The sequence below is a fragment of the Pavona decussata genome, unplaced genomic scaffold (assembly GCF_977016875.1).
Source record: "Pavona decussata unplaced genomic scaffold, jaPavDecu1.1 SCAFFOLD_136, whole genome shotgun sequence".
Taxonomy (NCBI): domain Eukaryota; kingdom Metazoa; phylum Cnidaria; class Anthozoa; order Scleractinia; family Agariciidae; genus Pavona; species Pavona decussata.
This window is the reverse complement of record NW_028145549.1, coordinates 448,670-475,859: the sequence shown is the minus strand read 5'-3', so window position 1 is coordinate 475,859 and position 27,190 is coordinate 448,670. Positions and strand designations below refer to the sequence as shown.

The 27,190-nt window shown below is 41.0% G+C and overlaps 2 protein-coding genes, 1 long non-coding RNA gene and 1 pseudogene across 4 annotated transcripts in view; 1 reads left to right on the top strand and 3 right to left on the bottom strand.

The window, feature by feature from the left end:
* Nucleotides 1-26,739, bottom strand: part of LOC146467419 (putative serine/threonine-protein kinase pats1) — a 63,481-nt gene extending 36,742 nt beyond the window's left edge. Inside the window, exons 1-4 of one of the 2 annotated variants that reach the window (XM_085125911.1) lie at nucleotides 26,647-26,739; nucleotides 21,751-21,840; nucleotides 12,941-13,357; nucleotides 10,046-10,092 (exon numbers count right to left, since the gene is read on the bottom strand). In XM_085125911.1, coding sequence (XP_084982037.1) covers nucleotides 10,046-10,092; nucleotides 12,941-13,357; nucleotides 21,751-21,778 — 492 coding nt within the window. In that variant the 5' untranslated portion in view covers nucleotides 21,779-21,840; nucleotides 26,647-26,739. Of the gene's footprint in view, nucleotides 1-10,045; nucleotides 10,093-12,940; nucleotides 13,358-21,750; nucleotides 22,006-26,646 lie in introns of those variants that run through there. The other variant, XM_085125910.1, reaches the window with a different exon arrangement.
* LOC146467422 (uncharacterized) lies at nucleotides 633-7,456 on the bottom strand. Its single transcript, XM_085125912.1, has 5 exons — nucleotides 6,097-7,456; nucleotides 5,423-5,678; nucleotides 5,102-5,138; nucleotides 2,938-3,030; nucleotides 633-1,574 (listed from the first exon to the last, which is right to left on the bottom strand). Exons 1-5 carry the CDS (start codon nucleotides 7,305-7,307, stop codon nucleotides 1,291-1,293), a joined length of 1,881 nt encoding a protein of 626 aa, XP_084982038.1. The 5' UTR covers nucleotides 7,308-7,456; the 3' UTR covers nucleotides 633-1,290.
* Nucleotides 15,939-16,623, bottom strand: LOC146467421 (uncharacterized). Its single transcript, XR_014867745.1, has 2 exons — nucleotides 16,207-16,623; nucleotides 15,939-16,059 (listed from the first exon to the last, which is right to left on the bottom strand). It is a non-coding gene; the product is annotated as an uncharacterized LOC146467421 (long non-coding RNA).
* On the top strand, nucleotides 17,826-19,037 carry LOC146467420 (uncharacterized; annotated as a pseudogene).
* Nucleotides 26,740-27,190: the final 451 nt, after the last annotated feature.

Genomic DNA, 27,190 nt, shown 5'->3' with positions numbered 1-27,190 from the left:
ATGTAAGCAAACGAGTTTCCAAACCCACAGAATGTTTTAGTACTTGAACTAGAGTTTCGATTCATCACGATGTTTACGTTGTGCACAATATAGTTGGAGAAGACTCAATTCCAAGAAAAAAAAATCAGGTAGTTCTTCACTATTTCCGTCCATTTCTGGGGAACTTTGTAAAAACTAAGCGACGGAAACCCAAGTTTAACTGATTTGCACACTCCGTAACCTTATGGACGCAAGGCTGTGCGTATGTTGAGAAATGTACCGTGATGACGCCAATAGGAATTAGATAGGGAAGCACGCGCGCTATGTTGTTTAACAATTATTCCCCGAGCGCGCGGTGGATATGAGATGATAGATAGCCAACGAAGGCGCGTAGCGCCGAGTTGGCTATAATCATCTCATATCCAACAAGCGCAAGTGGAATAACTGTTTTATTAAAAACAATCAAGAAATTTTGCTAGATCTTACTGATTTCGCTGTGCAAGTACAACCAGAAGACAATTTAATGGTCGCCATTTCTCGGCTATGGTATAATGGTTCAATTACCATGGCCGCTAAGCCAATCAAATCCCTCGAATTGCGCTATACAATGATTCACTTTAATTTTTCCGGTGAATCGATCTTATTGCTCACATTCGACCCCGAATGAAATTTACTGCAAAGTTTTAGTTTCCTATTTTACTCTAAGCCTTTCGCTCACGACATTGCCTTGGATCCTTAAAGATAACGTGTACATTTTGTAGCCGGGGATAGAAATCCGTGAAGCGTTGTGCGTTTGAATGCAAATTGTCAGTGTTTACGTCCTGTTCGCATGGATTACATTGTTGCCGAATAAGATTTATCGCACTGTGAAATTTCCTATTTTATTCTTGTTCTTTCACTCACGGTATTTCCTCGGAATTTTAGGGTTAGTTCCTTTGAAGGTTTTCATGTTTGCTGAAACCAGCAGAATTGAAGGAGGAGAGATACTTCAGCGACCCATATGAGTAGCTTGCTAAAAGTTTACAGCCCAACGAGTGACCGATGGAACGAGCGATTGAAATTTCCGAATACATGTATTACGTAATCTCGTTCACAGAGCCTGCGTTACCCTTATCCAGCGGAACAGGCAACGTTGCCCGGCCCGTTTCGCTGGATAAGGGAAATGCGGGCTCTGGGGACGAGATTGAACATTGCGATAACTCGTTTATTACGCATGCGCGCATTCACGAGTTAAAAATGAGATTTTAAGGAAAACGCGTTGTTCTACCACATAGACAGCCTTACAAAATTCCACTCGTCTCACTCCATTGACTATTTTTCAGTGGCAACACAAAATTCTTCAGCCAATTCTCTTTGCTCTACCAGCTTATTGCACAAAGCGTCATATAAGACCTGGTAAGTTGCAGCTGAACCGTCCCTCCCTTTCCAATGTAGTAGCATTTGATACGACTTTTCTGCGTACTCATCATTTTCTTTGTGAAATGCAAGTATTTTGGATTCATCAAATTGTAGACGTCGAGCAAGTGTCTTCCACACCTTGCAAATACGATGTGAGAGCTCCTCTAGAACCTCATCAGGGGGAGTGCCTTCTTTCACTGTAAAATAGAAATCATACAGTAGGCTTTTTTAGAAATATTAAAATTCAACTTGATATCCAGGTCTGGAGGACAAAAACCGAACATGATTCGGTACTTAATTTCCTTTGTTTGTGTCCTCTTGGTCTAGTGATCAAGCTGAATTTTGATATATCGAAAAGGGCTTACTAGTCTTATTTGTTCAAGAAATGCAGACTGAAGGAATGTAATAATATCTTTGCAACTAAGTAACGCCCTTCATGTTGCCGTTATCTTTTTTTATCAAAAACATTAAAAACAAATTTACTTTCACCTACGTTTCGACAGACGTTGTGTCAGTGGCGGATTCAGACCTTGAGGAAAGTGGGGGAGGGGGGTGGGGGGCGATCTGAAACGCTCCATGTGCTTCACTTCGCGGAGGTGGTGTGGCCTAGGGGTTATGGCGCCGGACTTGTATTCTGGAGGCCCCGGGTTCAAGTCCCGCTCTGACCACTTGGATTTGTTTCACGGTAGACCCGTCAAGCTGATTAGCCTCCCACCAGTTGGGATTTGTAACATATGTTATGTTCATTTAGTATGTAATATATCAAACACGAGAAAGCGTGTTTCATCAGATATCCAAACACCGAGAAGTAGGTTGAAAAAACGAGGCGCAGCCGAGTTTTTTTTAAACGACTTCGAGGTGTTTGGATATCTAAAGAAACACACTTTCGAGTGTTTGATATGGCTTCTCAAATGAACAATAATTCTTGGAGAAATTCAAGGCTAAAGTTGGCAAAATTTTATGGTAATTAGGATCACATATCCAAACCACGGTCACGGTAGTGATTTTCTTTGTTTTCTTTTGATTAATTATTAATGAGTTTGAGAGATTTATTTCTCAAACTCATTAACAATTCATAAAGAGAAAACAAAGGAAACCACTACCGTGAAGGAGGTTTGGAAATGTGATCTTAATTATCATAAAATTTTGTGAGCTTATGCTTCGAATTTCTCCAAGAATTATCAATAGTTTGAGAAGCTATATCAAACACTCGAAAGAGTGTTTCCTCCTACTTCCAAACACCTCGAAGTTGGTTAAGAAAAACTTGGCTGCGCCTCGTTTTTCCAACCTACTTCTCGGTGTTTGGAAATCGGAGGAAACACTCTTCCTCGTGTTTGATCTATTACTTCACTGATTTATAGTGTCCCCAATTAGCACAATAGTGCTAAATACTTCGACACTTAAATAAAGTCATTGATTGATTTAGCTATTTATTTTTGCGAAACGAAATATCTCAGCGCCCCGTTCCTACGGACCACGGCTTTGTCCTAAAAACTAGGAGGGTGGGGACCCTCGTTTAGATCCGCCATCCTATGTATTGAGTAGAAACATATTGCTCACCTTCAGCGGGATCTTTCCGGGCGACTTTAGCTGGCAAGGCTTCAGGGGAAGGCTCCTTCAACCCATCACTAGAAGGGAACGGTCTTTTTCTATCTACAACGTCGATCAGGAGAAAATTTCCTTCATTAATACTATTAATTAGAGATTTACATGACAGCACACTAAAGGAATGCAATATTGCACAAAATAGTTATCTTGGCAAATGCTAGCGTAGTGTTTTGTGCTGTTGTTGCCTTTTTATAACAAGAACATTAAAAACAAATTTTATTTTTTTCTTTAACCTAACGTTTTGACAGGGGGTTACGTGTTGAATAGAAATGTATTGCTGATCTGCAGCAAGATCTATCCGGTCGAGTTTAGCTGACAAGTTTTCAGGGGAAGGCTACTCTAACCCGCCACTGGAGGAAGTCCGTCTTTTTGTGATTACAATAACGGTAATTAGCATCATCCGCCCCAGTGACCGACTATCGCGTAACGCGCAATCTGATTGGCTACGCAGGTGCCGTCTATCGATCGATAGACGGCAGTTTGTCAGAGCGTGCGCGATTTAGCATGCATCATTGCACAAATATATCAAAATTTATGAAATAAAAAGATTTTTCTTCTTCATAGATCGATCACTGAGGTATGCTAAAACAACTAGACGGCTCGCTCTCAGTTTCTATCGTCTTTGATAGTTGGCTTATTAGCCGATAGAAACCTCGAGCTCCCCGTCTAATTGTTAATCGGTTACAAATTCTGTTTACATCACGGACAATTTTAACGATTTTATCTTTGATAAACTTGGAAGAGGTAATAATACACACGTAATATATAAGTGATCCTATCGACAATAGCAAACACACACAGCAACCCCATATATAAGAGCGTAATAAACCAATATTGCTCCCACTAATTTTACCATATAACGTTTCAAGGGTTTTATCTGCAGATACAAGGACCCATATCTACGTGATCCTCAAAAGCAATGCAGGTCTCCTCAAATTATAATTATTACGACGTGATGTCCTTGAGCTTCCAGTAGAATTTTTTAAAATTTGTGATCCGCCTACCGGATACTGTCAGCTACTGTCATGAGAAGGATGATGATGAGTATTATTCCCCCTCTCGTACAGCAGTTATAAGCAGCTAAGGAATTGTCCCACCCCCCTCCCCCCTTCCCCATCCTAGAAAGGGATCGTTAAAATAGATGTGAAAAAATCCACAGCAATCAAGTATCAATTGTCGTCCTATTGTTTCCAACTCTTTCAAACATCAACAACCAAAGCGCGAATCGAAGTGCATCAATCACCGACAACCGCGGTGCTACATATACCAATACATGGCTACTGGACACCGACGAAGAGAAGCTATGAAGCGGTCGACTTCGCGATCCGTATCAAAGAGACTCAGTCATGCGACAAACGATAAACTATGATGAAAACCTACCAAAATTTGTAGTCTTCAATTTCAATTTCCCGTTATGCATTATCAATTTCAATTTCCCGTTATGCAAATATAGACAAATAAACATGTCATCATTACCACCAGAAGTACAGCCATCGTTTAAGTCAGTAAGATCAAGCAACACAAAGAAAAGACAAATTGTTTAACAAACATTACTATGTTAACGGAAGTTTTTGTAAACTTAAAAACGTAAAACGACTACGTATTCTAAACAGGGGCACCCAACGGATCGTTTCGGTAAATTATCTGTTCGGAAGGCCCTTAATCCCCTACAATTTTCTAAAGGGAGTTTTAATCACGAACTTTTGTGGTATGGGAAATTTAAGGCCTAGTGTTTTTTGGATTGATAAAAATGTTGTTTCGGGTACCGAAAAAAGGTCAGCTGAGATTTTCGGAAAGGAAATAAGACCTAAGGTTTTCGGGAAATGGACAAAAATGCCCTACTAATTTCGAAAAGACTCAAGTTCCCCTAAAATGACCGAAGAGATAAAAATATTATAGCGCTGCCTAAAATGGACCTATAGAGCTTTAAAGCCACTCCAGATCGCCTAAAATATCGTTTCATAGGATCTGAGAGAAAATTGTCGTTGGGTGCCCCTGTTCTAAACGAAGAGGGCTGAAGAATACACATTTTAAACAGAAAGGATAGTTCCTCAGGGAAGCTCACGGTCCCATTTTTTAAAGACCCAACTGTAACAATGTTAAGGAGCTAACTCACCAGACAGTTCTTCAGAAGGGACGCCCCAACAAAGTGCCTGTAAAATAAGTGTGCATTGAAATTTCTTAGATTTAAATATACTTGTATATAATCATTGATAAAACAAAGCCTTTTATGATGTATAATTTTGCAGAAGCATTGCCGGAATTTACTGAAAAATGAAGCTTTATGTATACTTTAGAACTATACTCTAATTCCACTCCAAAAAGTACATCAACAGTTCCATTCGCGATAATATTGCTGGACGGAAAAGCTGAAAATGATACATGACATACATGCATGATAACATGTCAATTTCTGCTGAACAGTTACACCACTGACCTGAATCCAAGTGGGGGTCAGCCAGCAGTCTTGGTCCTTGGTATTTGTACAGCAGAAAGGATTCTTTATGTCTTCGGGAACGGGAACGTAGTGGGCACAGTCGTCATGGGCACATTCTATTTTCTGATGCCGGAAACAAGCTCCACTCTCGTCAACTTTATCAGAACACAATTTACATTGACCACAAATCTTCCAAGACACAGCACGCAGCCAATGACACTCTTCTTTTAATTTCTTTAGGCTGTCCTCTAAAATTCTATAAATGGAGAAATTTGGGATATAATGATTCCTTGTCCTCTTGAAATCATACATATTAATAATGCTTATTATCGGCAATTATTGGAGAGGTACAAGATCAAAATTGCTAAAAACATTGGCAAATTTCTTACCCAGTGAGGGTAATTGAGACGGCAGACATTTCATTTGATGTTCAATCCAAATTTGCAGTTTTTTTATTACAATGTTGAAATGATAAAATCAACCGGGCTATGGATTATGTCACGGTAAAATCATTAGCCTGAGTAGCCTGAAAATAGAATAAAAACTTTGTTGTTTACGTAGCTGATTTGCTTTGTGTTGGACAAATTGAAATTAAACTCTGCTTGTCGTGCTTGCGCAAGGCAGGTGATAACTTTTTCATACTTGTCATCAATTTAACACAATAAATAGTTTACCTGTACACTTCTGAGGCCAAATAGGGCTCCGCTTCAGTTGGGTAGGATTTGTTCATCGTCCAAATGTGGATCTTGATGACAGTTTTAAAACAAGCAAATCCAACACAAGTATCACTTCCAATAAAAACCCTAGTGGCGTTAGAAGAAAGGTCTTGCGTTGCACAGTCTTTTCTTAATGAAGCCCACGTACCAAACAAAACAAGAAGTCTAGAAAACAGACCAGGTGGAACGTAGTTAGTGCTAAATGTGATGAACACAGGTTCATATCCCTGGATGTCTGGACAAATAAGGTCTTCTGCTCTCTTGGTTGGCACCATACAAGGAACAATGTAAATTACATCGCCATCCTTGTTCTTAGATTTAAAAAGAAGGTTAAACTTCTTCATGATGTCAATCAGGGAGTCTTCAATGCCATCAAGCTGTAGGTTCTGACATACATAATGGAGAAGTTTTGCATGAAGAATGCCTTTATCTTTAAGCAGTTTGCGATACAAAAGTATGCCGTCTTCCTCTCCTTCGTCTCGTTCTTTGACGTTTATTATCTTGCACAGTACATCATGGATAAGCCATTGTGGATCCAACACAACCAGATCGTCTGGATTACCACCACAGTCATGATAAACTACTGCACCACGATCATGCAAAAAATGTAAAAGATGTTGCACGTCACCCTGGAGGTCCGGAGGGATGACTTTGTCAACAATTTCCATCTTGAATTTCTGTTTCGTCATATACTTCTTTCCCTTTTTGGCGGTGACATGATCAAAGACCTCGTTTTCCACCTCAAGCCATTTTAAGGGAACTTCATCTGTTTTACAGGATATAGCCTCTCCTACTTTAAGTATCACTTCTCGAAGTGTAATAATTCTTTGATCCTCCTCACCTTCCATAGAACGCTGACCAGCAAGTTTGTTTTCTACAGTTAATCCGTTCACAATGTGTTTGCAAAAATCACATGCATTTCGCTTTAGGAATTCCTTCACTTCATCCATCTTTTCATCAGGATTAACTAGCTCGTCAGCATGTGTTCCCACAAGAACCACAGGAGGCCGCAAATTACAACCATCTTCAGAGGGCCTTAATAAGTGGACTAAATCCAGCCACCTTATCATATGTTCTAGGTTTGTATCATTGGTGTAATTACATTGGGCTGTACTAAAAAGATCTTTTGTAAGATCAAACACCAGGACATAGACTGCTTCAGGTGACATGAAAATGGGATGAATGGCATGATAAACAGCCTGGCCAGCAAAATCGCTAATAACTGGCCAGACGCCGTTATCTTGTTGTTCCTCTAAGAGACGAACAATTTCATCTGGTATGCTGCCTGGGCTTCCAAAAGATGCCTAGGGATAGATTAAATCAGAACAAAAAAATCATTAACCTCAAAAAGGTTACCAACAAATGTTCTGGTGCATAGGTATCCTATAGTTGGTCGTTGTTTGTTTGGAAGGAACAGACTAACAAACATAAATCACAGTACCCTCCTACAGCAGATAAGCTGTAGAAAGTAATAGCCAGAGTCATAAGGGGAATGTTTACCGCAGGCAATAAGTTTCAATCAAGCTTTTCATCCCTCTAGATTCAAAACTTCATGACCACAAAACCACAACAACAGAGAATTCATTGATAACTCGAAGTCAACCTCCTTTTCAGGGTCTCTCCTCTTTTCGCTTCCTGGGACGTGAAGAGGAGAGACCCTGTGAATGAGGTTGACTCTAAGTAAGCATAATTGCTGTTGTTGTACCGAATTTTACAAGACCCCACAGGGTGCAAAAAAATTTATTGGTATTGGTTAGTGGTATTGCCATGTCAACCAATCAGAAATCTGGCCATAGGGAGAGGCTGGAACCACGGCAATTTGAACTATTAAATTAACAACGCTTTCCATCCTCCGTGGACTTGTGCGGTAAACAGTTGTCTGATTTCTTGACAGCAATGGCAGATACAGCTTGCTGACGTAGCTAATACTGATATAGCAGTGCACTCGGCGCATGGAAAAAGTTCATTACTATTTTATTTGTTGGTCGAGTTCAAGTACTGAGTAACCGTAGGGGAAAGAACTAAACTACTGAGCCGGGAAGCGTGTAGTGGCCGGCGGGCTCCACCATTTCATCACTCGTAAACTCTGCATTCCTCGTCCCCTCAAAATACGTTTCTGTGTTCAAAGCATGTTCAGTGTTCGAAGCATGTCATTCTGATCAGTGTTTAAAGGTTCAGCTTTGATGTAGGGTTTGATCATCTTTCCACTTCGGGTCCTTTGTACGAGTTGGCTGGAGTAGAAGACTGTTGAACAATCGCGGAAGGTCTCCTCAGGCGGAGTTGGTCTCGGCTGCTTACAGCAAGGTGATCGTCTGGTGGAGCCATTGGAAACACAACTGAACGACACCACAGTGCAAAATATAGAGCAATGGTAAGGATGAAGGCGTTGATAAACGAAAGGTATTAAAAGCGCTATAAAATTGTCGGCCTTCGACTAAAGCTCCTTCACGGCTGGGAGCGATGAGAGGCCGATGTGGTTGTATTCCATCCTGCTATCTAAAGTTCATGGGTTCAATCCCTGTTGAGAGCTTTTCTGGAGAAGACCTGGCGTCCGGTGTTTGCTCATTTAATTTAACAAGCGTTAAGACGTTACTTTTTTATATGCTGGTAAATGTTCCCCAAGCTGCAAGAGTTTTGCCAAGGGTTACTTTCCATTATTTCACAGTCTTATTATGAATTCAATATCAAACACATGTGATATCATGCACGATCCTTAATTTTTTCACAAGATCTAAAAACAAAGCAGAAGAAGTATTGGTCTAATATCAATCCTTACTTAGTTCTTGGGAATCGGTATGACTAAGATTGGAAACAGCATATGCTTTGAACACATCCTAACAGCGAAAAACCTCTACAATTTCTACATATTTATCGATTCCTTTGCGGCGTTAAAGTGTTTATCTAAAATTAAGACTACTCTTCGTTCTAAGTCGAAACTGGAACACAGCTCACATCCCCAGAATCTTGATACCTTAAGCCGTGGCCACACGAGCGATTTTTTGCTCGCGCAGGTGATGCGATTTTTTCAAATTTTGTCGCGTCGCCAGCGCGAGATGAAAATCGCACGTGTAGCCACCCTCGAACTTGCAACGCGACAGGTGAAAAAATCGCAAGAAAAAAGTCGCCAGAATTGAAATTTTCGCGACAAAATCGTAGAGATAGCGCCCGTGTAGCCACCCTGCAACTAAGCCTCGTCATCCGCAATAGCTCGGGAAGCGCCGGGATATCAACGACTGAAATTTCCGCCAGAAGTTGACGGTAAAATCCTTGTTCCTTTCTCTTAGCGAGCCACGAACGGAACCACCCTGACCTTTTCTTAATTTTCTTTTTCCTTCGTTTGCTTTTTATCGTCAAGAAGAAAATGCAAAAAGGCGAAAAACAATATCTTCGCTTCGGACGGTCCAAAAGTCGGTCTGTTTATAGCGCCAGGTCTCTTGAAGTATGCGATTCACGCGGCTTTCAATTTGTCGCCAAACTCGCTAGAATTTGTCACTCGTGTAGCCACCCTCTCGCGCTGGCGACGCGACAAAATTTGAAAAAATCGCATCACCTGCGCGACCAAAAAATCGCTCGTGTGGCCGCGGCTTTAGTGACAATGGGCCAGTTATTCAAACAGCGTCTAACTTAGTTTGCGGCTTAAGACAATCCGGTCTGTTTATTAGTGGTTGATTTTATGTAGGTCAATAGTTTTCTAGTCTGGGATGCAAGCCTTCTTGTTACCGTCGGCAGTAGACAATGTTTAGATATGATCGTTTTATAGTGTTCATTCTTCGAGATCTTTTTTTTCCTTTGTGGTTGAATTTTGAACATGAACAGTGCCTAAATGATTCAACAATTATTCTATTTCTTGTTCCAAGAACTGTCTTTTTTTCTTAACTAATCACCAGCAATCTAGAACCACGGTTACCTTATTTTCCCCCAGTGCTGTGTGTGGCTTGTGGCCCTCAGAGTTTTCTAGAAGATAAACCACCAAGTCAAATAAAAGAAGGCCGTAATTCACAATCTTCCCAGAATAAAAATCGACAATTCGCTCTTAAAACTTGCGAGTTTTGAGAAACAGATGCCAAATGATAACCGAGGATAATCTAATAAACTAAGGAATATTACCCTTGTAATTAGGTCTACAGTAAAATATTCTTATTTAAAAATTTCCATCTTTGATTTCATTAAAATTAGAGAATCAGCTTTCGACAGAAAAACCTCACAGACGTTGAACAACACTATCTGACGTTTCATGCATGAACACGTCATGAGCATGAAAAACGCTTACCCAATTTACTTCATCAAAAAAATAAATCATGTTTATACCTTCCCTATGTCTTCCTTATTTTTCACGTGGCTTTTTGTTCTTTTACTTTTCAGTAATTTTTCTGTGACTTAACTTCCCTTTAAACAAATACCCCTTTTAAATAGATAACGACCAAGAATGTATTTGCAACAATCTCTCAGCTGCTTTTGGGATGATGAACGGCAGCCAGTTGTCATAACAGCCAATCAAAACCAATATACTCTAGACATACACCCAAAAAACCAACACACCCAACACACAGAAATCCCCAAAGAAAAAGCGCAAGAACGCCAACAAAACTTGATACTAAAACCAGAAGCAGAACACTTGTAAAATTACAAAACGGTAGAAAAGTTTAGAGCTAATCAGCTGATTACTGAATTGATAACCCTTGCTTACTCATGAATGTCATTGATAAGTTACGTCCGGATAGAAACAAGCGAAAAAACATAGCCCGGGCAGCCATGTGACTCTCGCTTGACCCTTTACACGCCTGCTCAGGAGGGGTGACCCTGGGGTAAAGAGACGCTTAATTTGGTCAAAGGGCAAATAGCCACTCTAAGAGGTGGCTGTCTGATTCTAGAGAACACAACGTAACGTTGTACGGCTCGCACATTTTGTAATGTCAGCGCCCAAGCCCATGCCTAGAGCCCAAGAAACGACATAATCTAATGCGTTTTCTCTGTCGCGTGGATTTTAATTTCGTTTTTCTCGTGCACTGTTGCTGGATGGGACAAATTTACCCCCCAAAAAGACATGTGAAATAAAAGGTATCTCGGATATTCGCCGAGTAAAAGCTAAATATAATTTAGGTAAAAATGTCTATATTAAAAGGGTACTGCGATTTTGGTGCGGGTTAAAATCGCAGGTTAAAGCCGGGTTTACACGTATGACGCAAGCATAAGCACAAGAAACCTACGTGTAAACCGGTGCGACGCAAGCATAAGCGCCTTGTGCTTGCGCTTGTGCTTATGCTAGCGTCGTCTCGGTTTACCCGTACGACGCAAGCATAAGCACAAGCACAAGAGAATGGAACGATTTCCATTCTCTTGTGCTTGTGCTTGTGCTTGCGCTTGTGCTTGCGTCGTTGCGTCGTACGTGTAACCCGGGACGATGCAAGCATAAGCACAAGCGCAAGGAAATAAAACTGAAAAACAATGACAAGTTGTCAGCGTACATTCTAGTTACTCAGGCGTTGCCATTTGCAAAATGGCGGCAGCAAATTTTTATGCTTCTGCCCTTGCGTATGTCACCTTATGCTTATGCTTATCGCACGTGCAAACATTCTTGTCCTTATGCCTGTGCTTATGATTATGCTTGCGTCGTACGTGTAAACCAGGCTTAAGGTACAACCTATGTGAGCCGCTCCTGGGTAACAATATTTTGACAGTTAATCGTTTTGTTAATTGGGTTTTCGTCATCAGTCTACTTTGTGGACCCTGCAAAGGAAACAATTTTGGGCATACTAAATTCTCTCTAAGTCACGGGCCTTGAAGCCTCTCCGTAAACTGAACAAAACGAACTTGTTTTCCCGTGTCTGCGAAATGCTAATTCTGAAATTTTAACCGGGACGAAAGACTGGACACACAAGACTGCAAAATTGCCGTGTCCAAACAGTATGGGTCAATAATTTAATTAACGATGTCCACTGTATTGCAGTCTGGAAAAACAGGCTTTGTTATGAATTACTTGACAAAAAACTCTTTTTTGAAACAATAGCCTCTCAAAGGTAATTTTTTCTAGTTTTTGAAATGCACAAGACATTTAGACTACATTTGTTCCTCAAGATTTCAATCGAACGTGATTTCAGGTCGTGAAGTAGAACATTCTCATCAGTTTGTTTTCGATCTTGGTGAGATTCATACCCCCGTGGGATGCTGCTAAGATTTTGGCCTCTTGAAATTTGCTTCGCATCATGAATCTTTGTGAGATTCTCCCTGCAATTTTACTGAGGTCCTGGCCACCGGGAAGACTTATCGGCAAGAACCCTAAGGGGGATTCTCGCCAGGGCCCTGCCGAGATTTTGGCTATCGGGAGTTTTGCTTGACTGACAAGAATCCTGGCAAGATTGCTTCCCGAAATTTTGCCTGCAGCCAATGAATCTTCGAGAGATTGCAACTGAGATCCTGTCGAGAATTTTGCCACCGCAAGTTTTTCTCCCTGCCAAGAATCAAGCCGGAAATGCTACCGGGATTTCCATTCCCGGCATCAAAAACCTCGGTGGGCCGGATTCTGCCAGTATCGCGCTAGCGTTTTTGCAAGGGCATTTTTCACTTTTACTTATTCAACGCCCAACATCGTTCTGGCTGTTAAAAACAAACAAACAAAATTATGCACTGTCTGAAGTTGATCAAACTTTACATCATGACAGGGTTTATTCTTACCGGTTTCTAAATCTAGCTTCATTAGCTCAACGCCCAACATGGTTATGGCTGTTAAAAACAAACAAACAAACAAAATTATGCACTGTCTAAGGTTGATCAAACTTTTCATTATGACATAGTTTATTCTTACGGCTTTCTAAATCCAGCTCTTTTAACTCATCAGATGATCCACTTGATAAAACACTGGGTGACTCATGGCCTTTTTGGAATGTTTGGTTTGCTGTTGATTCAGAGACCAATACTCTATTAATGTACTCAGCGCATTTGTGGTGGTATGTAGTGGTTCCTTTTTCCAGAGAAAAATTCTTCCATGGTTGAGTTCCAGGATTCTTCAGTGGAGCATGCATCTCAACTCCATCTGTACTTGCCTCGTTGGGATTAAAATCTTCACCTTTAAGAGACCTAACGACACTTGTCTTCCCCACACCATCCTGACCAACCACCACAACATTGACCCTCCAATCACGTATTTTGCCATGGGCCTTTGCATTATGGTAAGCTGCCTTGGCTGTTGCTCCTTGGGCCACAACATAACTAGGCATCAACTCTAAGAGAAAAAGGACATTTGTTAGGCACATGAACTTTCCTTCTCACATCTCACATATTATTTTACTGGAGTGAGTCATAAATCATGACGACAAACAATTTATTATATATAAAGCGAGAATTTCAGGTGATAAATGCTGTAAGTAGAATTTGGTATTTCTATATTTCACAGGGAAAAAAAATTATACGTCCAATCAGCTTCTCGTATAGCTTTTCTCACACGCGCAAAATATAACCACTCAGCGTCTGCGGAGTCCAACCACTTAGCCAATCAGAGCATAGCAATCAAATGGCTTCAGAGAAATTTCAGAGACGGTTGAGAAAACAGAGCCCGCCAATCCGGCGCCATAAGTCTGTGATTTGAGAACATGGCTTCGGCTTCACGATTTGTTCCTCTGCAATTGCCATTAGCTGAATTTATCGAGGAGCAAGCAAACAAAAATACTCTGAGCAAAACGAACAGAGACGTTTCCTTGCTCAAAGAGTTTTTGAGAGCAAAAGAAATAGACAAAGAACTTGAAAATATTGAAGCGAAAGTGCTCGATGAAATACTGTGTACGTTCATCGTGGAGGTGAAAAAAAAGGACGGAGGAGAATACGAACCAACAACATTAAGATCGTTTATTTCCAGCTTCGACCGCTATTTACGGCGAAAAGGATATCCAACAACCATCATAGATGGACAGGAATTTAGGAAAACTAGAGAAACACGGGTTGCGAAGCAGAAGGAATTGAGGAAGGCCGGCAAAGGAAACAAAACAAAAGCGGCTCGCGCTCTGACTGAGGAAGAGGTCGACATTCTTTGCGGCAAAGAACTTTTGGGTCTTTCGTCTCCGGAGTCCTTATTAAACACTTTATGGTTGAAAAACACGCAGCACTTTGGTTTGAGAGGATGCCAGGAGCATAGAGATATGACATGGGGAGATGTTCAGCTTAAACCCAGTGCGGATGGAGTTCAATCTCTCGAATATACCGAGAGGCAAACAAAAACAAGAACAGGCGCCGAACCGAAAGACACTCGGGCTGTGAAGCCGAAAATGTTTTCTGTTCCAGGTAGTGACAGAGATGCTGTAAAAGCCTATCATCTCTATTGCCTCTAAAAGGCCAGAGCAAATGAATTCAGCCGACAGCCTATTTTACTTGGCCGTCAACTACACTAAACTAGCACAGTCTTCAAAACCCTGGTTCAAGGCAGCGCCGATGGGTATAAACAAGTTGAATTCACTCATGAAGACTATGGCTCAAAAAGGTGGATTGCACGCAGAAAATCTTACTAACCACAGTGCCCGAAAGCGAATGATTCAGAAACTGAACGATCAAGAGGTTCCTCCGACTCACATTATGCAAGTCTCTGGACATGAAGTTTGAAGTTTATTTGCCTTTCTTTCTAATATATTTACAATTAATTGAGTGGTTAATGTATGGCGAGGTGACCTCTAGAAACCACCAGGCTTATAGCTGAGGCCACCTCGTACTTAAAAAATATATGCTTATATAGTTTGTGCAACAAGTGTGCTTATTTTATTAAAAACTCTAGCAGTTTATACTTAAAGTTGGGAAAACTTGTCAGAGAAGTGTTTGTAACAGGAAGGGAATTCCAGATCTTTGAGCCTTGGTAAAGAATTGTGAATTTTTTCAGATTAGTTCGGCAATGATGCACGCGATAGTTGTTGGCAGTTCTGGTGCTATAGCCATGAATTTGACTGTTTGTCAAAAACAAGTTGAAAAACATAAAAATGTTCAGAGCCTCAATAACTACAGTTCGCTTTCAGAAAAACAGCAGCGGGATATATCCAACATTCTGAGCGCTAGTACTTCAGGATCGCTGGCTATTCGACAAACCGAAGAAGTAAGTTTATCATCAAGGAACCAGCAATCGCCACAACGACCTTTTTCTTTATTTCAAGGGGCGAAAATTCAAGGAGGAACATTTAACATTGCTATAAACAGTTTAAGCCAACAAAGTCCTGACTTGTCTTTGCACTGCGCGAAGCGTAAGCATTACTTCATTGAATCAGATAGTGATTAAAAAGCGAAGGTTCTGCTCATTACATTTTAGCAATCTCCCGGTATTTTCAGTTATCTTGGATAGGGAGTGATTATTTATGTAGACTCTTTTTCTTCTTGTTTCCGGAGAACAGTATTTAACGCCAGGTCATTTAGATTCTTGAAATTTTACTGTTTTTGCAAGTAAGCTCATCAAATTTCAGATGGAAATAAAACTGATTTGATGGTCATGTTTAATTCTCGCTTTATATATAATAAACAAATTACATCATAGAAAGTGCTTTGTACAGATCTTTATTCACTCGTTGCAAAACTTCGGATAACTCACTCGTTCGCTGCGCACACTCGTTCGTTTTCCGAAGTTTTGCAACTCGTGAATAAAAATCCGTACGTCGCACTTTCTATGAAGTAATCTATGTTTGATGCGATCTAGCAAAATAAGGGGCTTCAAAAATGTAAGGGGGTCCGCCAAGTCCATACTATTTGTTTTTAATTGTGGCATAAAGGAAACATCTGAATGTTTTAAGTATTATTGGGTGATGAACACTTTTTGTTATAGAGAACGTTCAGAACAACGATTTATCGAGGCCTTGTGTCTCATTTTTCACACTGTTTAGAGCCCCTGTTGCTCTATTTTTATTTGTTTATTTGAGGCATGGTGTCCCATGTCTACCTTTGTTTAGAGCCCCTGTTGCTCTGTTTATCATTTGATTCATCGAGGCCTCATGTCAAATTTTAACATTGCGGCCTTGGGTCGTTTTACATTGTTTAGAGCCCTGTTGCTCTGTTTGTATTTGCTTACTTGAGATCTCGTGTATGTTATTTTTTCTTTGTATTGAGCACCTGCTGCTCTAATTTATTCCCCCTTTTTTCCTAGTCGATTATCAAATACCCCTTAGGCCTCTGGGTCTCTTTGCCTTTGTTGTGGTTTTTCTTTCACAGATGCCTCCTCGTTGTTCACAACGCCAAAAACGTCCAAGCCAACAGGCCCTAGAGTCCCTCGTCTCCGTGCCAAGCCGTCGCCGTCGCCATCAGCAACAGGCAGGTGACCCTGGTCAAGTGCACGAAGACGGAGTCCCAGTGAACAAAGACAGAGTGGGTAGTGAACATAGGGGTGATGCATTGCCTGCGATCAGTGGCAGTGTTTCTCCGCCTGCCTCATCCGCCGCTCTCCTTCCTGGTGTACTGCAGCACATCATAGCAACGGTTACGGCTGAAGTCACCAAGAAGCTCGGCGAGACACAAGAGCCCACCACAGAGGCCCCCGTAGCGTCGTCTCATGAGGGGGTGTTTGGGCAGGCAGAAACGTCCTTGCAGGGTGCGATTGCCTCTTTTCAATCCTCCCTAGCAGGTGAGGCCCTGTCTTCCTCCACTCCCACTCAACCCAAGGACATCTTCAGTTTCATTAGCATACCTGCCGACGCCAGAGTCCCTCTCAAATTAAAAACTAAGATTTGGGAGGAACAGTATATTGACTTTGGCTCCCTGTTGGTAACTCCTGTCCACAATGGGAGGTACCAGCTCACCCTCCAGCATTTGGATGAAGGGTCCTTAACTCTCGAGCCCTTTGCCAAGCCAAAGAAAATCTCTACTTTTGATTCCTGGCTTCAGGCCTTTCATGTGTTTGTAGCTGTTTATTCGAGCAAGCACCCCCAGGCTGCTCCTGGGCTTATGAAATATGGGTCAATTATACAAGACCTACAAGACCTTGCCATTAAGGGCCACAACTGGCGCTATTACGATGAAAATTTTCGTCTCCGCCGCCAGTCCCCATCCACCGCTGTGCCTTAGGGTAATGTCCATTGGGAGCTTTGGCTCATGGCCCAGAACAGTTCCCAGTCCCGTAAACCACAGTCCAATGCAGGCACTGGGAAGCTAAATCAGGCTATTAGTTTCCCCAGGGGCTACTATTTTAAATATCATAGGGGAGGGGAATGCTCGGGGTGTTCTTTCAAGCATACTTGCTGTAAGTGTGAGGGGCCGCATCGGGCCCTGCATTGTAATTTTCGTGCCTTCAACAGAAATTCTGGTAACAAGTCCCAAACTCGTGGACCCCCCAAGCCCAGTGGTGGCCCTAGCCCATCCCCAGGGATTTCCTGCCCAGTTACCAACACCCATAAAAATTGATCACCTATTATATTTTCTTTCTGGGTATACCCATTCAAGTGTGGAATTTTTGTCTGCGGGGTTTACGCATGGTTTCCCCCTACATTTTGAAGGCTCCCAAGTTTCCAGTACTGCTCCTATTCTTTTGTCAGCCTTACAGGATCCGGAAGTTGTTGATGCAAAACTTAACAAGGAACTTGCTGCCCATAGGCTTGCCAGTCCTTTTTCCTCTCCCCCTTTTTCAGTGTTTCGGGTCTCTCCACTGGGTCTGGTGCCCAAGAAGTTTCCGGGGGAATTCCGTCTAATTCACCACCTTTCGTTTCCAAAGGGCTTCTCTTTGAATGATGGAATTTCCCCTGAGAATACTCGGGTTTCCTACGCCACTGTTGAGGATGCAATTCGTTTCATCAAGTCTGTTGGCTATGGGTGTTTTCTTGCTAAGACAGATATAAAAAATGCCTTCCGGATTATACCTATTAACCCACAAGACTACCATCTCTTAGGGATATGTTGGAAGGGTCTTTATTACTATGACCGGGCAATGCCTATGGGTTGTTCCAGTTCCTGCAAAACCTTTGAAACCTTTAGTACTGCAATTGAACGGATTGCCCAACAGAAATTGAACACTAAGTACATTTTGCACCTCCTAGATGATTTCTTAATTGTTGCCCCTTCTAAGGAGCTTTGTCACCATCAACTTAATTTGTTTTTGATGCTATGCAGCTATTTGGGCATTTCCATGGCACCGGAGAAAACCATAGGCCCCGCATCCACAATTACCTTTGCAGGTATCGAATTAGATTCTGTTTTGATGGAGGCTCGTCTGCCACATGGGAAGCTTGTTAAGTGTCGCGTGTTAATTTCGGAATTCCTCACCCGTAATAAAGTCACTCTGAAAGCAATTCAGTCATTGACAGGCCTTCTTAATTTTGCTTGTTCAGTAGTGGTTCCAGGCCGAGCCTTTCTGCGTCGTTTGATTGATCTAACCATTGGTGTTCGAGCCCCTCATTTTCTTATCCAGTTATCACGGGAGGTTAAAGAGGACCTTTGCGTTTGGCAGACTTTTCTCTCCGGGTTTAATGGTCGCTCGTTTTTCCTCTCCGATGCATGGTGTACTTCAACTCAGCTTGAATTATACACTGATGCATCTGGTAGCCTGGGCTTTGGCGCCATTTTTGGTTCACAGTGGTGCTATGGGAAATGGCCATCTAGCTGGCAGCATAGGAATATTGCCTTTTTAGAATTTTATCCTATTGTGTGACCAACCAACGTATTTTATTTTTTACTGATAATGAAGCTTTAGTCCATGTTATTAATAAGCAATCCTGCAAGGACAAAGACTTGATGGTGTTTGTACGTTAGCTGGTGCTGGTCTGTCTCTCCAATAACATTGTCTCTAAGGCCAAGCATATTCCAGGCTTATGCAACGCATTAGCTGATGCATTGTCTCGTTTGCAGTTGCAGACCTTCAAACATCTGGCACTGGCTTACATGCACCCATGTCCCACAGAGATAGCTCTGCATCTGCAGCCTCCCAATTGGCCAACATAGCATCTTTTTTTGTTGAGGTCCAGTCTCCAGTCTTCTTCCATACCCACCTACAAACGGGCATGGAAACTTTTCTACCAGTTTTTTGCAAATTTATTTCAGCTACCATTTCCAGGGTTACCTATCTCATCCTCTGTTTTGGCTCTGTTTATTTCATACTTATTTGATAAGCAGTGCGCCCCATCCACTGTCAATACCTATGTCTCCGCCCTTGGGTTTTCTCATAAGTTGATGTCTCTTCCAGACCCCACCAAAGTTTTTTATGTATGTCAAATGCTCAAAGCATACCACAAAAAGGGGTTTCGCCTTGGTAGTCGTTTACTAATTTCCCTTCCACTTTTACACAGGCTGTTTTTAGTTGCTCCTCAGCTTCAGGGGTCCCCTTACCAAATTTGTCAATTCCAGGCCATGTGCTTCTTAGCCTTCTATACATTCTTGAGGTTGGGTGAAATCACTGCTATCCCTTCACAGGCCTCATCTCCTCCCCTCCAGCTACACCAGATCACAAAGTTGCTGTCCGCCACAGGTGACCTGGTTTCTTATAAAGTCACTTTTGGGAATTACAAACATCAGTACAATGCACGCCCCTTTTCAATCATTGTTTCCCGTCAGTCGGTGTGTTGTCCTGTTACCCTTTTAACTAAATATTTGGCTTTTCGAGGTTTTCATCCAGGACCACTTTTTATGACAGTGGATGGGTTACCAGTTACTCGATCTTGGTTTTCCACTCAACTTTCCTTCGCTATACAGCTTTGTGGCCTTTCCCCCTCCCGTTACAAGGGTCACAGATTTCGTATGGGTGCGGTCTCACATGCTGCAGAGCAGGGTTTCTCTGATGCCCAAATTCGGCTGTTAGGACGGTGGAAATCCAATGCATTCCAAAAATATTTCCGGGTGCCTTGCTTGTCTTCTTAGCCATTACGTAATATTTTTATGTTTGTCTTGCTTTTTGAGTGGGCAGTTAGCAAGGGCGGCTGTCTTCTAAGAGGTCAAGGTTTGTCAATTTTTCCTCAAAGCTAGTATTTACATATTTTCACTAATTCCCAGGAGCAGTTAGCAAGGGCTGCTCTCTACCCTGGTGTCACATTGTATTGTTTTGTTTGGGCAGGAGCCACTAGCAAGGGCGGTGGTTTCCCATGATTTTTGGTGCGTAGTTGATTAAATGGTGTACTATCATAATTTTTCTTTTCCCATCTTGGTTCAGCTAGCAAGGGCGGCTGTCCCAATTATTACAACAGTTTATTCCTATTCCTGTTTATACCAACAGTTTATTCCTAGGCACAGTTTGCAAGGGCAGCTGCTGCCCTCGTTCATTCAGTTTTTATCATATCCTCAGCTATTGGCTGGTTCCTCTGGTCTGCTGGCTTTGCCTGGGGTGGGGCAGCATCGGTGTCGTCTTCACGATGCTTATGGCGTTTTCTGTGCCCTCACCTTTACTGGGCCAGATTATGTATCTATCAATGATTATTCAAACTGCATATTTCGAATAAAAGCGGCTATAAGCTTGTGCTCATAGCCATTTTGGTCCAACTCTGGTAGTCTTGATTCTTTGCCCAGTAAACAGAGCTCAGGCAAGCCAGCATACATTACAGCCATTATATTATACATGTTAGGAGGGAAGGGAAAGGCATAAATAAAATATTTGCCCGCAAATAGAATTTTTATGCCTTTTCCCGCCTTTGTTAGTAATCAGTTGGATCGAGTGGTCCTGGGTCTTGGGGAAGAAGTAATTGGAATAAGGTACAGCCCCCTTTAGGTGCTTGTTTCAGTCATATGATCAATATGATCATACCATAGTCATCCGTCACGGTTCAGCAGCGGATTAAGACGTGCTTTTGTTCTCCCACCTCCTCCCCAGGGCCAACCGCTTTCCATTAATGCATACCGTAGTGTTTCGTTTTCTGTACCCTCACCTTTACTGGGCCAGATTATGTATCTATCAATGATTATTCAAACTGCATATTTCGAATAAAAGCGGCTATGAGCCTGTGCTCATAGCCATTTTGGTCCAACTCTGGTAGTCTTGATTCTTTGCCCAGTAAACCGAGCTCAGGCAAACCAGCATACATTACAGCCATTATATTATACATGTTAGGAGGGAAGGGAAAGGCATAAATTAACTTTCCGGAATTAAACCAACTAACGATGCCGGCCTGAAAATTTTAAATAATTTTGCATTTTAATTTCTTCGCGGGAACCACTCTCAATAGGCCATTTCCGAGTTGCTGTGAACCTCATTATGAAAGTGAGGCTAAGTGCAAAGGTTTTATTATGAAAATTAGTTTTCATTCATATGCAAACAAAACCAATTTTCATATGAAAAGCTTTCGCACCTAGCCTCGCTTTCATAATGAGGTTCACAGCAACTCGGAAATGGCCTATTAACCACCCACATAACACGTCTAAGGATGGCGCTGTAATGTTCTGCATGCCTTCGCAAGTCACGACTTTCAATTCTCCATCCGTGTGTAAGAATCACGTATACATGCCTGAGGTAAACGATTTACCTAAACTCGATTACGGAAATCTCGAGGAAATTGTTGCTGTCAGACAGGGTTCATTTGGAGTCGTTTACAGGGCAACAATTAGCTGGTTTGTGATTAGATTGATTCTTGATTGGAGACGAACTATCCATCTCAATATAATCTTAGTTTTCGAAGTCTTAGCTTTCGAGGTCTTAGGATTCCAGACACCCCAAATCGATCTTTGTTCCCATTTCGTACATTAAAGTACCTTTTAACATCTCCTCAGGTAGATCCATAGAACTATCTACGAAATCTTCGGCTTTTAAAAATGGTTTCTCAGATGAGACGGGTTTTCTCCCTTCAGACAAAGCATAAAAAAATTAATTAGTAACCTTACATTAACATTTGTACATGGCATATACACTAAAAACTGCCAAACTTGCATGGATTACTAAAATTACCAGACTTTTGTATTGGAGCACTACTGAACTACTTAATCCCTTAAGGCTGGTTTCCATTTGATCGTCCGCCCCAGTTGTTTCAACCAATGTTCAGGTGATCGGGACGATCATATAGAAATCCTACCCGGGCGATCGCTAACGATCCGGACGACTAGGACGACCGCGATTTTTTGGATAGAACTTAGTTCTATCCGGACGATTGGGGCAATCGCGTAAAATTTGAAGCGATCATATGGAAGCATTCTCAGACGATCGGGACGATCTAAGCCTATCCTAGAAATCATCATTCTTATCCCATGATTCATTGCTCTTAATGCGTTCCAAAATGGCCGCATCGACTACGGAATTTAACACTTCACACTTTATAGAAGAAGGTCAAAAATATCCTCCCATTTACAACAAATTCTATAAAGACTACAAGAACAAGTTTATAACAATGAATTGCCGGAAGGCAATGGGGGAGAAATTCGGTTTGGGCGCGACTGAAGCCGAAAAAAATACAAGAAAGTTCGCACCGCGTATGGCCAATATCTGTGTCTTCGTGGAACTCTTCTAGCTCGTCTACGGCGCAAAAATAGAGAGCCACGCGGTACGCTCTCCGATTGACATCAGCAATTTAAACGATTAATCAAAGAACTGTAAGGCTTAGAATTCGTGGAAAGCAGCTTTTTTATTTAAATATTTTTATTATATTAGTATTAGGGATTTTTAAAGCTGACGAATTTTGTACCGTGGATAAATAAAGATTATCATATCATCATATCATATCATTGCATTCCGATTGGACCTTTATTGTTTAAGACAATAAGGACAACAAGAAACAAAAATATCCCCTCTAGGAAAAAAATGAATTTGATACATGTAAAACGAGTCAATAAATGAAAGATGCACATTTGTGACTACGACGAAGAAAAAAAAGCAAGCCCATTTTTAGACACGTTCTGCCCTCCGGGCAATAATCATATCTTATTTTAGCACACTTGAATGTCACTTCTACTTTTTAAACTAAGATTTAGAATTAAGACACTATTTCCGACAATTTACCGTCAATTTGTGGGTCATCCCCAGTATTATAACAACAGCTGACGTCACGAAACGTTTTTATGGAGTCATTTGTAGTTTTAGGGAAAGTTAAGCTCTACTGAGACTTGAGTTTTATTTGTGTGGTGACTGATCCGGCCGATGAAGACAGACTTCACTTTAATCGACCGGATCAGTCACCACACAAATAAAACTCGAGTCTCAGAAGACAATCAGAACAATTACCGGTTTTCACTGTCACGCCATTGCCGTGTGCGTGAAAAAAAATTAAAACCATCCCATGAATGAAGTCAAGAAATTGACATGTTATAGATGATAAGTAAATGAAAAACCTGTCCAAGTGTCAGGTCTGTGCGGTATTCCGTACTCGAGTTATTTGACAAAATGTTTCACACAAATTTATAGAGCTTAGTATGGAGACGCCATGTTGGTGTGTTGGTGTTGGCCACAAACATGGCGGCCGGAAATAGGAAAAAACATCTGGAGTTCACTTTTGCCAGAAAAGAGGTTTGTTTTTCCTTGTGAATTTTCAAATGTTAAGATAAATATTTCTCCTCAAACTTAAATTCTTTAGAATGCTGAAAATCACCCAAAGAGGCCGTCTGTCGCGGCCGTCCTCTTGATGTCACGCACGACGAAAACTCGGAAATTGAAACTGTTCTATTTTCTAACGAAAGTACGACATCCAGCTAAGAAATTGTGAAAAGACATATTTTCAGGTAATCTTTCCTTTAATGAAGGTAAATATTTTGTAGGCCTCCCGGTTTTGAATTCTAGAATTTGGTGACGTTACGTGAAAACCAAGAATAGATCCCTTCTAGGTATTAGTCAGAGGTCATTATTGGTGGATGACGCTGCAGACTTTGTCGAACTGATTCTTAGCCGCTTCTGGCAATCGACCTAACAAAAGAAGGAAAGGTTTGATTGTCAATTATTTTTACTAGATGTTTTCATATAGGAAACCTTTGTGTCTGTTTGTCTTGCTGTTTTCTTGATGAAAACAACTTACTGAATGATTAGCGCTGACGATAAGGTTTGTAATCCATGCTAGTAACATTCACGAGAATTTCCGGTATATCTGTCAGATTGCTGCTATCTGACGGTTTCATTTACAGCTAATAAAATCGATTGATAACTAGCTACTAAAACTTCATCATTTTATGCAATCATCGACCTCGAACTCCAACAGGTAATCAGCAATTCAATTCAAAGTGAATGCTTACATCGACTCAAGCATCCCGCATAACGCTCTAAAAAGCGTCTTGTTAATTTTTCTTCATGGTAGCTTCAAATCTGCACATTAATTTATTCATTAAACTCTGCTCTCTCCCTAGAAGGGATCTATTGTCTTCAACAAAAAAGGTCCAATAAAAATCGATTATGGGCGCGTATATCACGAGGGAGGGGATCCCTTCATGAAATCTGGATTAAATTCTGCTCTCTCCTAGAAGGTATTTTTTTGGCCACTATTGTGGCCGCCATATTGTTTACAATTTTTTGGACTCAACTATGCCGTCCGTGACTTTGCAAAGATCATGGCATCATATTAAATTTACAGCACATTTAGCGAGTTGCGTAGTCGAATCACTAAAATGCAAATAACAACTTAGTATTCTTCATATATGTTCTCAGCCGTATGGCCCTTTTGACCTTACTTGCTTTCCAAAGAAAATATAAGTGGAGCCTTCTTTTCGTTATAATTAATTGGCATCCGCACTATGCCCAAAAAATGTGGGCGCAGTTTTGGGCAGATGTCAGTAGTTGGCGGTGACGCGATGCGACGTGAAAAACAAGGATTTTGACGTTAGAGAAAAAGTTGATTCTTGATCCTGTCATATTGTATCAAACAAAAATGGATTTTGACGTTGCCAAGAAAACGTGACTATATATAATTATTTCGTCCTTGGTATTAATACGCGTGACGTGTTAGCTGACAATTTTCATGTGATGTCCGTGATCGGATGCAGTTATATATATTTCGTTCCGTTCGCAAAACTATCAAACATAAGATACAAGAATGGACAAGAACGTTGGTGATTTTGGAACGGCACAGTATCATTGTTATGTTAGTGATTTTATTCCTTTTTGATCGTAATTTCGTCAAATCACTCCTTTTGCGACTTTTGCAGTTTCGGCCGCGTGGCAATGATGGGACCGTTTTTAGCTGTTGTCAGTTTATGGAGTTGTCCACGTGTAAATTTCTTTAGTTGCGTCTTGTCAAAACTATAATCCTCATTGGTCCTCATTGTGAAATGTCCCTCTTTCAGATTGTTACGGTTTTCTGTTGAACACAAAACTAACACGAGAAAGAGTTTTTGGCAGTTAGCCCTGGTTAGTGTAAAATAATTCGCTGAGACTAGACTGAGTGATGGCATCGGATCTTGAAACAAAATGAAACTGAAACACTTTTGTTCCAAATATAGAAATGAATTCGATGTATTGTATGAATAAGGTGTTAAGAGCGGCTGCCAGCTGAGAATATCAAGAACTCGCGGTCAAAACTGAAATTTCGGATTTGCTCATATTTTGCCTTTAGAGAACTATTTACGAAAATAACAATAAAACTTTCCAAATATTTTTCGTTTTCGTGAATTCCGGCATAATGTGAAGGCCATGATTGCGTCGCACCCGGCGTTAAATTTTGACGCCGTGAGATTTGGTGCATTTTCAAATCGCTCGGGAAGGAAGACGGCTTAGTGTATTAAAACGATCTTTTGAAGTTAAGTTAGGCATCCTTCTGAGAATACGGTCTTATGAAAACATTGCTGGCGGATTCTTATTTACATGCAGTTTTCAAAGTCCGAAGATTCCTATTTTCAGCATTTTCGTTGACACTTGAATTTGTGGAAACTTTAATTTGCGGACACATATTGTGTCCTGATAGATCGAAATATGTGGCAAGTATTATACTATAGGAAAGCTCTATACATGTACTGCAACATATAAAAAATCCAGCTTGGGTAATTTAAAATCCAAGCGTAGACGGAAGTAAACACATAGGAAATATTAATATATTTTTTTTAAGAAAATGACAGTGTTCAAGCATGCAAGTACAAGTTAAATTTATTGTTTATCTTTCATTTCTGGTGGAATAAAACTAAGTTGTTATTCGGAAACAAAATCTCATGTGTTGATGGGCTTATCCCTATAAAAATTAATTTCATTCCAAGTGGGTGATCACCGATCACAAACGAAAAAATGAAAAGTTCAGGTGTTGTGTCACGCTTTCCTCGGTACGCCAGCGTCAACAACGCGAAGGATACGATCGGAAACAAAATTAATAAATATTTCATATCAAAGTGCATCTGAGACCCCCCACAGACGATAATGCTTCAATAAATTACTAATCGACTTGCGAGAAAAACGCCTTCAGTAAAGTTACGCAAAAGTTTCAGTTTTTATAAATCTTTTACAACGATGCATCTCATCCTGACTATCAATAAAATGTCGTGACAGGCACTACATTGAGCTGGACAAGCGAAGACGAGAATTCTTAAAGCTAAAAAAAGGTATCTGTGTTTTCAATTTGCAGGTCTTAGACTACATATCATAAACAGATGTCAAAGGAAGAGAAAATCATGCTCTCACTTTAGTGCAAGGCTGGCCATATATTATTATCATCAACAGCTACACGGCTATAATATATTTGAATGAGCACTAACCGTTCCAATGCCTGCGAAATAGACATTTAATGAGCCATCCCCATTAATGCGAGCAATAGTCCACCCTTACTCAGTCGACCGATCCGAATAGAACAGCACCAGAAAATAACCAAGATTGTTTGCATATTATGGCCCCTGCTGTGTCCATAGCTATTTTAAACTTGCTATTTATAAACAGTGACGCAAAATGGTTATTGCTTTCGACAAAGAACGTGTTCACAATCCAGTCGAAATCGACTCTTTTGGACTATGTATTTATCAACACCAGTTTGCCCCCCCCCCCCCCCCCCGCAAAATTAAGTTGAATGCGTTGTAACCAGCTTAAAATCAATATTATTTTCTTTACTATGGAAGAAAATAAGTAAAATACTTAAAAAAGACTCCAAAAATACTGTTTAATTAGCTACGATAGCGGTCGTTTATTGACAGGCATACAGACAGACAGACTACACGGCCCAACAAGAGACTGTATTTCCTGGTCCAATTGAGAAGGGCCAGAAGTCTAATTAAATTTTTACTGCACGGTTATACGACCTGTTCTTGA